The sequence below is a fragment of the Macaca thibetana genome, chromosome X (genome assembly GCF_024542745.1).
Source record: "Macaca thibetana thibetana isolate TM-01 chromosome X, ASM2454274v1, whole genome shotgun sequence".
Taxonomy (NCBI): Eukaryota; Metazoa; Chordata; class Mammalia; order Primates; family Cercopithecidae; genus Macaca; species Macaca thibetana.
The window spans coordinates 107,092,549-107,110,361 of NC_065598.1; the positions used below are offsets into that span (position 1 = coordinate 107,092,549).

The window sequence follows — 17,813 nt, forward strand, 5'->3', positions numbered from 1 at the left end:
CTTCATTGTTGTGAAATTATATCTTTTGTATTCCTTTGCTATCTTGGGATGTAGAGGCAATACATGCATATAATCTGTATTCCATCATTAACTCATTGAAATACATAAACTTATTTCAATTACAACTTAAACTCTCACTTTGCTTTTTTTTTTCTATTTCTTCTGAAAGTAGAGCACTAAATAACATCATACTCATTGCTGTGATAGCATCAAACTGATTTGGCAATAAAAACCCATTTTACAGTGTAACACACTGAAACATTAGAACAATAAACTTGAATATATGCTTTTTTTTTCCTTTTTTTTTTTTGTTTAACAGAGTTTCACTCTCAGCTCTCTGCAACCTCCACCTCCTGGGTTCAAGCGATTCTCCTGCCTCAGCCTCCAGTAGCTGGGACTACAGGCGTGCACCACCACGCCCAGCTAATTTTTGTATTTTCAGTAAAGACAAGGTTTCACAGTGTTGACCAGGCTGGTCTTGAACTCCTGACCTCAGATGATCCACCCACCTCAGCCTCCCAAAGTGCTGGGATTACAGGCATGAGCCACCGTGCCTGGCTTGTGTATATTTATTTCTTAAGTAGAATTTCTGTGCATAGTCCAAGAGTGTCTGGTATGTTATTTAGTACAGTCAGTTCATTAGATACCTGTCTATTTGTTCCCTCAGGGTAGTGGTTCTTAAGATTCTTAAACTGAGGAGCTTGTTAAAAATACATATTCTCAGGCCTCAGCTCTGCAGAAGGTCTGGGATAGGGCCAATACTCTGTGTTTTGAAAGAGCCCCCTGAGTGAAAAGTACAACTATGGTTAAGAACCACTGACCACTGGAAGTCCAGCAACAGCGAGTTGGGCTATTCTCATTCCCTGTTTCTCCTCATTTCAATCCCTATTCTTGCTGACTCCAAGAGTACATGGCAATCTTTAATGGCAGTATTGTTCAGAGAGTAGTTGCTACATGGTTAATCTAGCTTTCTAAACTATACTACCTCAGTAAAAATCCACCAAGCAATGTACACAACATTGACAGGTTCATCCGTGCTGAGTGAACTCACTTGCCCAAGGTCATCAATGTGAATGATGAAGATGGGAACAGTATTTGGATCAATCATAGGATATAGTCTAAGCCAGATGTTGCCATTCCTTATAAATGTCTGCATCTATAATGAGAAGGTAAGAAATTACATTATAGCAGTGCCAGAGCTTAGCTACCAGGAAAAAAAGAAAAAAAAGAAAAAAAAAAACTCTTCTGCAAGGATGAAACAAGCAGATTATTTGAACAATGTGCACTAGGTTTTATTGGGGCAGGGGGTTATTTTTGAAAAGGAAAATTCAAGTTCTAATTTAGACAACCCAACATTATTGATTCACTGTCTTATTTAAAAATATGGTCTGCAAGCCCTTTTAGAACTTTGTCATTTTTACCCCCAGGGAAATTAGAAATGAGCCAAGCAGAGCTGCTGATTTGTAGATACTAGAAGTAGACCTTAGACATAGCTTCAATACTAGGGCAGGAATATGATAACAGTGGCTAACAGGACAGGTTTGGAGTCAGACATACCTGAGTTAAGAGGTTAGGCTCCATCACTTACTAGTTGTGTGACCTTCAGAAAAATACTTAACCTCTCTAAGGTTCAGTTTTCCCTTTTTGTAGTTTCTTAAGTAAACCAAGCTCTCAAGCTTTGGTGCCTCTGTACAGGTAGCTTACCACTCACCTCCTCTAACTCTGATTAATTCTTACTCATCCTTCAGGTTTCAAATCAACACTGCCTCTTCCTGGAAACCCTGATTTCCCAGTCAGAATTAGCAAATGCTCTTCTGTGTCTCCTCCCCCAAGTGCCCTAAACACATCTTCAATCATAATAAATGTATGCTAATTGGTGGTTTATAAAAATTTGTTACTTCGATCATTTAGGAGCCAGCAATTAGAGTGCACAGGCCAAATCTGACCCATGGCCTCTTTTAGTACAGCCTTCAAACTAAGAATGGTTTTTGCATTTTTAAAAGGTTAGTTACAAAAATAAGTAGAATATGCAATTGAGATTGTATGTGTCCCTTAATGCCTAAAATATTTATTATCTGGCTCTTTAGAGAAAAATTTGCTGACCCCTGCCATATATCATAAGTAATTTGAGTGCAAGAACTATGTTTTATTTCACTGTATGTCCTATTCCTAGCACAATGTCTGACGCATGAAAGGAATCACATGCTTGTTGAAGGGATGAATTAGTTAGTACAACCAGTATTTTCTACAGTATTATTTATCATAGAATCAAAACACAACTTTATTTTGTCTCCCCATGTTCCAATAAAATGTACCCCATTGAGGTAACCTTTTCCTAGCCATAGATGGAAGTTTGGATAGAGCACATGATTTTCTGCTCACTTCTTCAAAAATAGACCGTCCATAGGTCACTCTAAGTCACAAAACACAACCTTGATTTAGTAATTAGAATGTATTCCATCCAACATATTACTCAACTTTCTCAATCTTCACTCAATGGTGAGGCTTTGTTTCCCACTAAGCCCATGCTAAGACCTGTAGTGGTGGCTAAATGCCTTTGGAAAAGGAAGAGTGATAGATTTTCTTCTTTCTCTCTCCACTTGCCAGTTTCTATTTGGATCCTCACCAGGGTGGAAATAGGAGTAGGGAAGAGAGGTAAGGGATTGGTCATTTCTTCCTTGGTGGAATGGCTTCCCACTCTCTGGGTCTTTGGCTCTTCTGTGGGTTCTTCAAAGACCTCCATCACAGAAGACCCCTCTCCTGTAATTTGGGAGGCCTGGGTTGATGCATTTTTGTTTAGGTTGGTAGTTAACAACTCTTTCCTCAGCCTCTGGGAATCCAGAAATTGTCTTCAGCTTCCTGTTGATGGGGTCCTTTCTCCCCTGCAGATGGCCATATTGAAAAGGGTTCAGGATGACCCTACCCTGGCTCTCTTTCTTGCATGACCCCCATTTGGTTCCTAGGAAAAAATCAAACATACCTGCCCTAACAAACTCTGGGAATGAAGGCCAATCTCAACACAGTCAATCCTGTTCTCCTGCCAAGGGCCCCATTAGCTTTCTCAGAAAGGAGTACAGTTCCAATTCGCTCCCCTTCTACCACAGGGAATAAATGTCAAGCTCTGTGAGTGATCCAGTGAAATACCCACTAGGCTTCTACTCGTTTTGGAAGGTGAAGTGGAGTCTTGGCCTAGCAACAGCTCTGGGTAAAGAAACATTTTCACAAATTTCCCTTCCCACTCCCTTTCACAATCTGACTCCCTTTTATTTCTTGGAACCTCTTCTGGAGCATTTCCATTGTAAATTTTGTATATGATGGCCTGGCTTTGGAATTCCCAACTATTGTTGGTCATTTATCATGTCTTCCTGGAAACTCGAATTTAATATTATGTTAAATAAGGCTTATTTTTTCTAATTAGGTAAGAAAAGGTAAATTATCCATGGTGAAACCTCTGGTTAGATTCACATAGCCTCATCATCTATTGATATCTACCAATTTGAAGCAACAACATTAAGATTTGTTGAACATCTGTAGCATATGCTTTAGAGAGATTTTCTCATCTAACACCCTTTTTATAATTTTCCCTCTTTTATAGGTGAAAACTGAGCCTCAGAGAAATTAATTGACCTTCTTAAGGTAATCCAGAAAATATAGATCAAAGCTAAGGTGAAAACCCAGGTCATTATGATTTCAAAGTCCCTCATCTTTCTACTACACCATGATCTTTGAACTTTTTCATCCAAAAGTCCCGAATGGCAGAGGAGAGTCAACACGTATCCCTGGGGAAGTCTGGGTGACCCAAAAAGGCCCTACCACAAGTGCAAAATTTCTCTGAAATCTCATGCTTGATCATAAAATGCATAAATTTGCATTCTATTCTATATGTTTATTATCATATAAGCTATGTTTAAAATTATCACTTAAACTATCTATGTTCTCCTTGTCTAAATATTCAAGTAAATTTAATCATCTAGGAAAATACACTATGTTTATCCTGTACTTCCTTGAGCATACTACTCTAGTTTGAGAAGTGCCAGCATATTCCTCAGTTTGAGAAAGAAGGTACTGGAATATGCTGGTAAGGCAAGGATTTCAAGGACAGCCTCAACTCATTTTAACCACTGGAATGAGGGAAATGGAAAGACGTAATATACGAGAATTGTTAAGGAGAATTTGGGAATAAAGTGAAAATCACTGCAGTAATTTCTTAAAGATTGGCATGACACTATAACTAATACTATTGTGATTATTGATACCATAATAAAAATTGTTTACGATCATGTGTTGTTGGATGAACAATGCACTAATGATGGTATAATATTGGAGAAGTAACATGGGGACATTCAGCTGTTCTTAACCTGGAGGCCGTGGAGCACAGAAATTTTATCCCTATTTCTGAGGAAGGGGAAGGTCTGTAGCTTTCCTTAGACTCTCAAAGGAATCCAAGATCGACAAAGGTTAAGAAACACTGCTACAGAGAAAAGAGCAGAGATTTTGGGATCACATGGCCTTGTTTTCCAGTGCTAGCTCTAGGCTTACTAAACTACATGATATACTTTCTCTCTAAGTCTCAGGTTCCCCATTTGTAAAATGAGGATCATAATACCCAAATCACAGGGCTGTTGTGAGGATTAAATTAAGTTCTTTATGTTAAATGTTTAATATAGAGTAGGCACTCAAGAAATGTTAATCTCCTTCCTCCTGCCACAATATATAAAAGATGATAAGGGCCTTTGACTACAAATGGATGAATAACTTATAGTGGAATATATACCCTGGCTAGATATGACTACTTAGAAAATGTTCTACTTTAATCTTAGAACCCCAACCAAAAAATAAGGCTGATGTTAAATTTCCACAAAATATTTAAATCAAATATATTAAGTTGGTGCCTAAAAAATCCTTTTCAAACCTAGAAATATAACATGCAAATATTCTATTTGTAAAGATGGAATTATTTAAGCACTATCACATCCTGGAATGTTTGGTTTCAATTCTAAGCATGTATTACTGTAAGACCTAGGATGAAAAACCTCCTGAATTTAGCTAGAGATTTGATCCTCTTAAATGACATATGAAGCAGCTTTTATAAAGATAGGGAGCCTCAGCTAGTCTTACAGATTTATGAGGAAGCCTCGAAGGGGTTAAAGTAGAAAGCTTATACAAACTTTGCTTCTCAGCCTCTCTTATCTCCTCCCTCTCCACACCGCTGAGACAGAGCAGAGCTGAATCACTACCTTTCCCGCATACTCTAAACTGTTGCCTGCGAAAGAGGAACTGGGGACTTAGACTAATTCAGGCTGCTTTCATTCAAATGTTCCAGAGGGCACACACACATCCAAACAGACTTCTCTTTGCTTTTCAGAGCTTATAAGGAGCAGGCATCTGAAGCTGCACTCTGAAGCTGTAAGTGGTAACTGGCATTTTAAGTAACATTTTAAGTAATAGAAGGTGTTTTTCTGTTTTTCTGCAAAGGGATTACTCTTTAGGAAGATGAAAGAGAAACCATACTTTGCATGAACATAGTCCTGCTTCTTTGGCAAAACAAGGCTTTCGTTCTATTTTCCAGCTGTTCCAGGGATGTTCCTGAACAACTTACCTGTTGGTGAAAGCTTCAAAAGGGATACTTAAGTGACCCATCATATTCATACTGTGGGCCAGGAGAGGTAAGAGATATTTGGAAATATGATGTTATTCCCGGTGAGGTGAGAGGCATTATTTTATTTATCGGCAGGTGTGACAAATAGGCACCATCTGCTGCAGAAGATACAGCAACTCCTACTTGAGCAAGCTTATTACTTAATGGCTCCAGCCACTGAAGAAGCATTTGCTGCTGGAATCGTTTTTTCATAGGGTGATGTGGAACTCGATACACTTATCTCTCTTAGTTTTTTCTCCCCAGCTAGGAAGATAAATATAGATAGAATGTATTAACTCTTAAAAGCTGATAGCAGTTCATAGTTTTTAATTTCTTTTCTGAATTGTTCCACTGAACATTTTCCTTAAGTACTTGGTGAGATTTCAGCTCTGGAATTATATAGGCAGGTGTCATGTAGAAAAATGTAAAATTACCAGTGGGGTGTTCCCAGAACCTTATCATGTTAAAGAAAATAAAAGTAACTACTAGGAGCACCCTGAGAACCAAATAGAGATCAGGGTACTCTTATTTTATATCTCCAGCACCTAAAAAAGTGTCTGGAACTTGATTGGCACTCAATAAATGTTTACCAAAGAAATGTTAATCTGATTTTGGAGACCTGTGCAGAACTTGGTTACTCTTGTTACAAATAAGTTTCACTCAAGGAATTGCTCTCGGGTTTGATTGATGCAAACAGCTATTCCCTTATCATTCTGGGGAGCAAAATTCATGATCTAGGAGTGTATGTTATTTTGCTCCTGTGAGGTTATATATACTATGCTAATGTCAAAAATTAGTGAGAATTTGACATTTCAATGTTTACACTAAAAACAGAAGACTTTTTTTTTTTACTAAGATTTTATTTACCAAATGAATGACAAAATATACAATCAGAAAACCAAAGGTGCATTTATGTCGCTTGTGAGTATTTTGATTTACATTAGAATTGAAGTAAACCAGAGGCACAAGTTAATATTGGACATTGGCCAGTTATTAAATTAAACACTTCCTCTTTTCCCTTTCCCCCAAACTTCTCGTCCTCTTTTTTTCCTCCATTCTTTCTCAATATTACCTCCTTCCCTTCCTTCACCCCCCCCATAATCACTCATTTCCTGCCCCATCTTGTCTCCATCCCACATCCCTCATAGTCTTTACTCATTTCTCACATTTCTTTCTTTTCCTCCTCTCTCCCTTCCCTCTTCCTCTATCTTCCTTTCTTTCTTTCCCGAATTCCTTACCCCCTTTTCCATTCCTCACCCTCCTCCTTATCCCTCAACAGCTTTCAATCACTTTTACAAAGACTAGAAACTGATTTTTATTGTATGAGCTTTCCAGAAAGAACTGCAGGATACTAAAATAATTCTTTCCACAAAAAATCATATCCTTCAGAATTAATAGAATTTGAATTCTTTTTGAAATTGCATGGTTGTTTTTCTTTCCAAATGGTGCAGAGCTTTTAACAGAGCAATCATATTATCTGTGCAACTCATTAATTAGTTAGCAAAGAGAGCCATGACAATCCTGTTTGAAAAGCTTTTATGAGAAGTAGTCACAGATATAGGAGCAGAGTAACGAAAAAGAGGATTTCCCAATATCTAAACATTGTATTTATTCATTTCAAAGTCCTTAAGGAATTAAATCGATAAACCTCCCTGAATTGACCAGACTGTTTGGTCTCCTGAAGACTATAGAGGTTTTAAGAAATATGTGATTAGTTAGTTTTCCAAAATTTCAAAGGAAATGTTTAAAGAAATTGACAACTGTAGCTGAGATCATTGTTCTCTAAGCTTCTCCAAGCTTCTTAGAATTCTAATAAATATTGAATAAGTATTCAGACCTAAGGAAGATTCAGGGTCAATTGCATAGGAGGCAGAAAATGAACTATCAATTATTATTGAAAATTATCTGTAGACACAAGTGAACTTTCTAAAACTTAAATTTAAAATTTAACCCATCCCATATAGTTTTCCTTTAAAATCTTGTAAGTGAAATAGCACTTCATCAACAGAGTTTCTAACAAGGTGATAATTTCTTAACTCTGGATTATAATCTGGAATTATTCTCCAGTAAGAAATTGAAGAGTGGAGGAAAGGAATAAAAAGAAAAGAGAAATTTATGTTCTTCTTCAAGCTATATTAGCAATCGGATCAGAGATAAGACCATGCTTCTCTTCGAACTCTAAATATTAGGTACATTTCTTCATCATACCCATGCATTTATTCAATAATTCTTGAGCAGCTACTGCAAGCAAAGCTGTATAAGGGATAGACTGCTGAAAATGATCCTCAAGAATTTTGTAAACTAGAATTTAGAAGAAAACATATCAAATAGATATCTGCAATATTTGTCAAATTTAATTCCTCTAGGAGAAATACAAAGCATTGCGGAAATTAGGGTTAGGGTGGAAAGTCAAGATCAGCTTCATGAACTGAATCTTAAAGAATTGTATTATTTCCTCACCCAGAGATGTGTGAAGATAGAAGAAACTGGTCAAACAAAAATATGGAAGCAGGGAAGTAGGTAAGAGTGAACATTACAGTTTTATTGGAAAGAGGGTAATGGAAGGAATTAAGGTAAGCCAGGGCCAGAGCATTGACAGCCTTAAATGTCAAGCTAAGGAGAATGGAGTAAAATCCAAAGGCAACATGGGGACTTCCACATTTTATTTCTTTTTCCTTTTACATTCCACTAGACTAGTTATAAATAAAGCATATAGTAATAAAATATAGAATAAAATAGCAAGTTGAAGATTACACACAGTTTGGCATTCTTTTTATAAAGTTCAAAACAAATAATACTAACATTGTTTAGGCATAGGGGGGTGTGTGTGTGTGTGTGTGTGTGTGTAAATAAAAGGAAGGTAATGAGTCACAAATTTCAGAATATTGGTTATTGGTTATTTCTGGAGAAGGATAGGTAAGAGGATGAGATGGGAAGAGCATAGGTATATGTCATGTAAATTATTAGTCATTCTCAATCTTAAAGTTGCTAGATGTTTGCCCACAGATGTTTGTCCATGAGTGTTCAATATATTATTAAATAAGTGAATAAAAAAGTGCTCAAATTTACCAATGATGACAATGTACCATAAACCAAAGAGTATGACTTACCTGATTCTGTGTACTTGGGGTTCAAAGGGAGTATAAAGATACTATGATAGTACAGAGGTTTCTCCCACTTGGCTTGCACTAGCAGTGAGTGTTCATTTTTCCTTACCCTTCTTTTCTGGAAGGCAGGTAAAAAAGTAACTTAGGAGATACATGGATGAAAAATCCATTAAGCTCTTATCTCTAGGTTACTACCATTCTTAAGAAAAGGAGCTGCTGGGAGAAGTGGTGAGGAGGAAGGCCAGTCAGACTGACAACCTATACGTGAAGCACTTGAATATGTAGTGAAGCAGTTGAGCTGTGTGGGCTGTCTGGGACTGTTAGAGTCCTGATTTGAAGTGCTCTGTTCTATTTGTAGACTGATGTTTTTCAGCCCTGGCTGCATATCAAAATCACCTGTGGAGCTTTTAAGCAATACAGATGTTCATGCCCCATACAGAGCTACTGAATCAGAAACCCTGAAGAAAAGACCCAGTTATATATATTTTCAAAAAGCATACTAAGTAATACTAAAGTACAGCAAGGACTGAAAAGCATTCCCTGAAGAATGTGCTTAGAAACAAGTGGGTAACTTGTTTCAAACATTGATTCCAGGATACTGTCCCCAGAGATTCTAATCTAAGAAACAAGGGAAGGCTCTGGGAAAGAGTCCATGTTTTTATTCATAATAAACACCCTGTAGGTGATTCTGGTTAAGGGACTTCCCTTGACCACTCTGAGAAACATTACCCCAAAGGTTCCAAAACACTAGGGTTTCAGGGTGATTACTCTATGTATTTGCTTCCTAAAACTGCCATAAAAAAATTATATAAGCTAGGTGGCTTAAAACAACAGAAATTTATTCTTTCAGGCCTGGAGTATAGAAGTCTGGAATCATGGTATCAGTAGGGCCATGCACTCTCTGAAATCTGTAGGGTAGACTCCTTCCTTGCCACTTCGAGCCTCTGGTATTTGCTGGCAATCTTCAGCATTCCTTGGCTGGTAGATACATCACTCTAATCTCTACCTCTATCTTCTCCTTGTATGCCTCTGTCTTCTCCTCTTCTTGTGAGGACACCAGTCATTAGATTAGGGCCAACCTAATATATTGACTTGATTACATCTACAAGGTCTTATTTCCAAATAAGGTTACATTCACAGTTACTGGGGGTTAGGATTTCACCATTTTTGGGGGGGTGACACTATTCAACCCATAACATTGTTTTAAATGCTTTTAAAAGTAGAGCCTCCAAACAACCAATAAGATAGATTAGCTGTATTCTTTAGCTGGGCTATCTAGAGAGAAAAAACAATAATTAACTCTCAAAGCTCAGTATGCAAAGAAACACTTGAAAAGCTTGTGTTTAGTATGCATATTCCTGGGCCTTGATCCCAGCTAATCAAAAATCAAAATAGCTGTACTTGCAAGGATAGAAAAATGTTTCCTAGACCACTGCTCCAAATACAGTGGAAAGATATTCTCTCTCTCTCTCTCTCTCTGTTCTTGTTTCTTATGAATCAAGTGTGGGCAATAGGAACAGTAAGTAGGTAGACTAAGAAAAATATGGATTATGGAAAGTATAGTAACGTGGGCTAGGGAATACAAACTTTAAGCTGAAGTGTTCTCAGGCTGGGGGCAAAATTCAAGATGATAGGAAAAATAATGTGACTGTTGGAGCTAGTTCTACGAACTCTCCTTGGGTATGTTAACAACAGACAAAACTAGGCTACACTGTTAGCAATCTACTATAGTACATAGAAGTGTGACAGGTGATGGTTATTTATATCATTTATTTTAGCCACCCACATTCAAAATTCATGTTTAGAATGGTAAGTTAAATCATTTTGGAAGGCTTCAGCAGTAAATAGTTTGAACCTATTTACACAGTGGAATGTTTTTGCCAATAAAAAGAAAGTTCTAGCTTTACCAATGATAAAGCATGCAATGCATTTATTTGCTCAGAATAGGCATACTCTCTCAATTCCTTCTGGTGTACAACTATTGGGGGGAAATGTCTATTTCCACCCTACAGATCTAAATGAGAGAGATACACCAAAAACAAAATTAGGGGAAGCCTGCATTCCTGAACATTCCCCTGATTCATTAAAGTAACAATTGTCACTGGGATCTGGAGATTGAAAAACAATTCCTTAAAATTAGGATTCCTTCGTTTCAGTGCTAGGCTTTCCTGGTTCAACTAGATCAATGGTTCTTAGTCCTGGCTGCACTTCGAAGTTACTTGGAAAAGACTTTATTGCTTTTCTTCTATCTCTCTTATTTAGATATGTGGGGTAAAAATAGACATTTTTCCCCAATGTTTGTAGACCCAGAAGGAATTGAGAGGGTGGGCCTATTCCAAGCAAATAAATGCATCCTTCATCATTGGTAAAGATAGAACCTTCTTTTTGTTGGCAAAAGCATTCCACCATGTAAATAGGGTCAACTATTTACTGCTGCAGTCTTCCAAAATGATTTAACTTGGCATTCTAAACATGAACTTTGAATATGGGTGGCTATTTTTTTTTTAAATAGTAGTGCTTCGGTCTCGTCCCAGACCAATAAAGTCTGAATCTCTAGAGTGGTGCCCAGGCCCCTACTGTGGAGATTATGATTCAGGAAGTCTAGATTTGGGCCCAGGATCTGTATATTAATAAGTACCCCCAAGTAAATCTTATGATCAGTCGGTTTAGAAAACATTGTTCTAATCTAGGTTAGTTATTAGCTGCCGTTTAGTGATCTGATTTTTTTTCTTTAACCTTTTAAAAGCTATCTTCTACACAGAAGAAAAAGCATTCTAAAATCAGTTTGCATATAGTAAACCATTTTGCAATTTATCAATTTATTTTTATTTCAAAATACATTGCCATTTGTTTTTCTTAGAGATAACCGAATCTTTATTTTTGTTTTCGATTTTCAGGAAAATCAATATCTGTTGGAGAATCTGAAGAGCCAAATCTCCTGAGCCTGGGCCTACTGCTGTCAGCGTCTCTGAGACCTCTCTTACCTGAGAATTACCAGGTCTCACAACACTTTCCGTCCAGCCTACAGTGAGGGATGTCAACAAAGCTACAGAAAACTCACATTTTCTAGACTTACAAGCTGTGCAGCTGGGCAGGAACCTTATAATCTCCATCCTTAGGGAAGGTTCAGAAATATAGACAAACGGGAGGAAAACTCAGATATGCTGAGCCTGATATATACAAAAGCCTTCAGATAGTCTCCTCAAGGAAGAGCCCAATTAGGTCCACATAATTAGTCCACACATCTAGATTAGGTATAGGCAAAACGAGCCCTTTATCCATCTACCAAAACAGAGCAAAAGACTGACATAGTACTATAAAAGATTCTTGTTCTAATAACAGTATTATAAAGCAGTTTCAGCCATATTTATTTTAATCAGTATAAAAGTAGGAGTGTGGAAAATAAAGCATTACTTATATTTTTGAAAATTGATTAAGAAGCTCTGATAAAACCTATTGGAGGGGTGATTGCTGTGCTGAAGGATAGAGAGGGTGTCTCAATTGTCAAATCATAGCATCACCATTTTCTGCTTGTGTGCTATTACCTTAGCTCTGAGAGTGATTTGTTTTTACCGGATTGTTAGAACACGTCCAATAGATTTAGAGACAGTCTAAGTGACTGTGAAATGCCTCAAGGGCAATAGAAATCAAAGAGAAACACATACCAACTCAAGTCTTGAGTGATGATGGAGGCGCATTTTAAATACCATGGAAATCTCACTGGGCGTGCCCATTTTCCCACTCTGGCAACAGAGGTTGATACTTCTTCAGACAAGTATTCCAACCTGTACATGTATGTGGGCTTATTCCTGAGCCTCCTGGCCATTCTCCTCATCCTGCTCTTCACAATGCTCCTTCGGCTCAAACATGTCATCTCGCCCATCAACTCGGACAGCACAGAAAGTGTTCCTCAGTTCACAGATGTAGAGATGCAGAGTCGAATCCCCACTCCTTAAAGCCAGGATGAAGGTGAGCTTTAGTGGATCTGGGTAAACCCTTATATATAGATGTCCAGGAGAGCTTGCTTTCTTACATGAAGCTTCCCATGTAGGGAATCCACAAGTTGTTCATTTAACAACAAGCTGTTCATGTTTTCTTTGTGTTATTCTTCATCTTTACTCTGCTTGTGGACTATCTAAAACGTTTAAGACTCACTCTGAAAGGAATATAGGAAATGACAGCTGGTTGGGAGGGCTGGTTTCCATAGTAACCAAACAGTGCATGGGCCTTGCACAAACCTCAGACCACAGAAATTCATACGCAGTGGTTGTAAGAAACACAGGGTCCCTGGAAGCTCCAAAAACAAAGAAGATTTGCTTTTGAAAGGGTTGATCCTTCAAAGAGGATATCCCAAGAAAAGGACAAGTTCTAATTTAGTGTTTTGATCCAAAGAATCACCTCTACACGAAGTTAAATTATGTCAGAAGTTAATGGAAGGGACCACGAGTCCTTTCCCTAAACAGCAGTGATTTGATCATCTCAGGCAATTCGGTTTGTTTCAAATGAAAGAAGAGATTTAAAGAAACTGTTTCAGTTTAAAGAGTAAGTTTTCAGAAAGAAGTTTCTAGTAAACAAACTCATCTAGAGAGAGAAAAATGTGCATATTATAACTATGTTAATTCTATTCATGCAGCTTCTTTGTCTTTTTCTTTCTCCCTATCACACTCTAGGATAGAGTTGCACACAAATATGAGCTTTGTTTAAAAGGTGCCTTTGCAAACAAGACTCAACTGTACTTTAGAGCAGAAATGAAATGATTTTGGTATTCTGTTGTTGAATGTGGCTTTGGACAAAACATTCAAGCCTTCTGAGTCCCAGGGTTTTTGTGCTGAAAAATGGTTAGAGAGCTATTTAGTCATCAGTATACTCTTTAGATCTGAGTATTAAAAAAAAAAAAAAGACAAAGGAGGAAAGGACTAAACAACATCCTCCAACAAATCCTTATTGAGATCAATGTCCTCAAATGTCTCATTTGTATTTCCCAGAAAATGTTCCTCCCTTCCTGATCCCTGCCAAAAGATGAAGTGTTTCACTTATTATCTATAAGAGAATTATATTTTGAGAAATTCCGTTCTCATAAGTAGCCCTAGTATGCCAGTAGTGTGGAGAGAATTTAATTTTTAAAACTAACTTTTCAAAGGGAAACCAAAGGAGATGAGTACCATTTATAAATTAGAATTTAAAAAACTGGTCATATTCTTCCCACCAAAGGATGAGTACACCTGTGTTAAATTCTACTTGCTAAAACAAAAAATAAGTTATCACTTGCACCTGAAGGGGGGGGGTCATCAAATTTCAGAGAGTGCTCTCTCAGGAACTGTAATGATGGTAATAGAGAAATCAAATAGATGTTAGATTAATGCCACCCCCACCAGAAATGTAGCTCTTTGTAGTCTGTAACCAATTTAGATTGGCCTTTTTTCTCTGATCTAAATCTAAGTTGGTAGTGAAATTCCCAAGTGCTTTCCACTTTTATACACAGTCATTTGTCAATGCTCCTCTCTCCAAGGGGCTGCAAGTGTGAAATCCCCACATGCGGAGCTAAATTTAGCAGTAAGGCTGACTCTGCCACACCTGTTACCCAACTGTGCACTGTCAGAGATGGGAGCTGCATTCTGCACCATTCAAAACAAATTAGCAGATGGGCTAAGACTTGGAGAGGGCATGTATTTTTCCAAACTCAAAGTGACTCACATTATTACACCTTGATGGTCTTAAGTTGTGTGTTTATTCAACACCCAAATTCAGTGGACCCTTTAAAATTTGAGCTTTGGTAGCCAAACATGGACTTCATCAAGACTGCCAGTACTGCCCCCCCCGCCCCCAGAACTTCTTAAGAACACACATCTTCCCTCATTCCAGGCTCTCCGTTTTGTGCCCACAGTATTTGAATGCACTTTACAGTTGAGAAGTCAGTGGCTGGATAAATGAAGGAACTGATTATACTCTCAACAGCAGTGAATAGCAAGATACGAAATACCTTGTTGCTGAATCTAATACAGATACAGACTGAAAATCTATTCTCTGCCCATCTGACCTCCCTAACCCAAATTTCAGGAGAATAAAACTGCTTTTTAAGCACTGACTTGGATGAAGCTTTCTAATTTATGATTAGGTTACTCACATGGAAAACCACCACCCTCTTTCATCACAACTACCCCATGGGGATCCAGATCGTCATTGAGCATTAACCAAAGCACACAGCACAGTTTATACCAAAACAGCAGCATAACACCCCCCACCCAATTTCCAGTGACAATACAAATGGAAATGCTTTTAAGCAGATGTGTCATTATAATGACTCACATGGTATTTAATCTTTAGGAAAATAAACTGAATGTTTTTATTGTAGCAAACTTACTGTAAAGAAAAGAATTTTTACATTATATTTATTCCCCAATGTATTAACATATATTACTGCTCAGAAAGGCAGCTAGAGTAACCAGAGGGCACAATTTGAGTTTATTCTTCTGTTCAAAATGCTGACTTGGATTGCCTTCCCCCACCCCCACTCCCTCCAAAATTGCACATTAGCCAGTATATAAACAGGTAGGTTATTTATATGTGTGTGTACTCTGTTTTAAGACGAAAAGAACAATTCTTCACTTTTTATTAGCTGAACCATATGAAATTGCCATTTTATAGGCCAAAAAATGCTCAAATATCACCAATTTCATAAAATTCAACCTAATACAAAGACTCACCACATTAATTCTGTAAATAGTAAATTCTCCTAATATGTTTTAAAAGAATCCAATTTTTTAAAAGATATTTTGCATATATTTCAGAATCATGGGTTGTATAAAACAAAGTATATTGTAAAAGGCTTATGTCTTATGTATTAAGCAGGAAATATTAAGGTTAATCAAGTAAAGATGAATTCATCCAGCCTAACCTTTCCATCCATGCCAAATCTGAAGCTTTAGACTCACAACTGAGTTTGACTGCTGCAGATCCCACCGTACTTACTAAGTAGGTATAAGGGATCCATTTTAATACATTTCAATGGTTATATTTAGTAATACATTTTATTCACTTGTGCTTGTACAAAAGAACTTTTTTTTAACAAAATGAAGAATTGTGTGGAATAAAAAATTGGGTTTCTTTTGTTTGAAATCATTAATGTTTGAAATAGATTCATATTGTATAAAAATGGAAATATATTTGCATTAATATTTAGCATGTCATTTTTGATCCCTGGACAATAAATGATGACTGGTTTAATGATAACACATATCTATTGTCTGAAGAATGTAAAGAGAATGACATTAGTCTCTTCATCCCACTATAAATTGTAACGACTGCACATTTGTGGGACTTTTATAATTTTGAGGTCTCATTATTTTTTCTTATTCTCTCTTTGATTCTCTCTCCACTTGTAAAGTGATTGGTGCATTTGTTTGTTCAGTAGTAAGTTGTGAAAAAAATTGAATAACTTCCAGCTGTCCATAAGAGTGACCTGAGGGAAGATTGAGATAAGGTATCTAAAGTGCCAATAGCTTTCCACATTCCTCTGCTGATAGGATTTTTTTTTTTTTTTGAGACAGGGTCTCACTCCAATCACCCAGGCTGCAGTACAATGGCCCGATCATGGATCACTGCAGCCTCATCTTCCCAGGATCAGGTGATCCTCTCACTTCAACCTCCCAAGTAGCTGGGACTACAGGCGCGTGCTAATTTTTTTTTTTTCCGGTATTTTTAGTAGAGACAAGGTTTCGCCATGTTGGCCAGGGTGGTCTCGAACTCCTGGGCTCAAGTGATCCACCCACCTCAACCTCCCAAAGTGCTGGGATTACAGGCGTGAGCCACCAAGCCTGGCCAGATTTTTTTTTTTTAATGTAGTTTCCATTTTGTACTTTCTTCATTTGATCCTCACAGTAACCCTGTGAGTAGTGAGTGGAGATAACATGAAGTCTGCTTGACAAAAGAAAAAACAGGTACAGAGAGATTTGTGAGGCATTCGTGGTTACACAGAGGCAGAGTCAAGATTACACTGTAAGGTTTTGGACTCCCGTTTTAATACTCATTCCACCATGCTTTTCTTTCTGAACACTGAAGAGATATTTTGGAGCTATTCATTCTATAACACTCCAAGTTCTGCAAACAACAATTGAGCTCTGTGGGTGATTAACTCCTTGAGTCCAATAATTCAAAACAAATTAATACAATTCTGCTATCTCTTCAAATAATTATGTAGTGTGGCAAGACACATTCGCAGACTGAGGGAAAGTTTGCACAAAGGCAAACCCTGCAGCTTTAATTTACATAAATGAAGGGAATAGGCAGTAATATGGATGAATTATCACCCACAATGCAAATCCCAATCATCTGATCATTGGATTTAATGTTCACAGTCAATGCAAATTCTTCATATGCATGATTGTTATCTCTCCCCTTGCCTCCCAGAAATGAGAACACCTCATCTTAGGTAAAGATAATGTTGTTCTTTAAAATTATGTGATGCCTTGAGTATACACAGCAATTCCATTTGTCCTCTAGAATAAATGCTATGACATTAAAAAAGGAAAGAATTACCAACTAAAAAAAAGTGTCCTGTAGCCACAAAGAATGAACTGTTGAAGGAGACAAAATATGGAACACATGTGAAGTAGAAAAAGGAAATACGCATAATAAATATAAGTGAGGAGATTTTGAAGAATAACTTGAGCAATTCCAGGTATTCCAATTCATTTTGACACCAAGTATCTATTGATTAAATCAAACATATATGTGGAGGAGAATAAAAGAGGCAGATTACACAATGTACTGGGCTAGGCTCTGCAGGAATCTAAAGTTTGCAATCAAAAAGTTTACAATCTGGCAAAAATGACAAACACAGAAATTCATCCATTCATTCATTCATTCAGTAAACATTTCTTTAGCACATAGTCTATGTCCTGGTGAAGGTTATAGCCTACTAGGATGGATAACACCAACCACATAATTGCAAGAATACTGTGTTATAAAGAAGTATAAAGTGCTTGGACACTTATAAAGTGGACGGGATGCTTCCTAACCTGGCTTAAAGTGGCAGAGAAGACATTACTATATATATATCATGATATACA

General features: G+C 37.3%; 1 protein-coding gene across 3 annotated transcripts; it reads left to right on the forward strand.

The window, feature by feature from the left end:
* The first annotated feature begins 5,214 nt into the window (after positions 1-5,214).
* SERTM2 (serine rich and transmembrane domain containing 2) lies at positions 5,215-15,975 on the forward strand. 3 transcript variants are annotated; one of them, XM_050776785.1, is made up of 5 exons: positions 5,215-5,406; positions 5,570-5,666; positions 8,103-8,158; positions 11,643-12,714; positions 14,630-15,975. In XM_050776785.1, exon 4 carries the CDS (start codon positions 12,429-12,431, stop codon positions 12,699-12,701), a length of 273 nt encoding a protein of 90 aa, XP_050632742.1. In that variant the 5' UTR covers positions 5,215-5,406; positions 5,570-5,666; positions 8,103-8,158; positions 11,643-12,428; the 3' UTR covers positions 12,702-12,714; positions 14,630-15,975. The 3 variants fall into 3 exon arrangements, with proteins under 3 accessions (XP_050632742.1, XP_050632741.1, XP_050632740.1); XM_050776784.1 differs by having other exon boundaries at positions 11,643-15,975; XM_050776783.1 differs by lacking the exon at positions 8,103-8,158 and having other exon boundaries at positions 11,643-15,975.
* Positions 15,976-17,813: the final 1,838 nt, after the last annotated feature.

Coding starts and splice junctions, on each gene's coding strand:
- SERTM2 (XM_050776784.1), top strand. CDS start 12,429: ATGATGGAGGCGCATTTTAAATACCATGGAAATCTCACTGGGCGTGCC.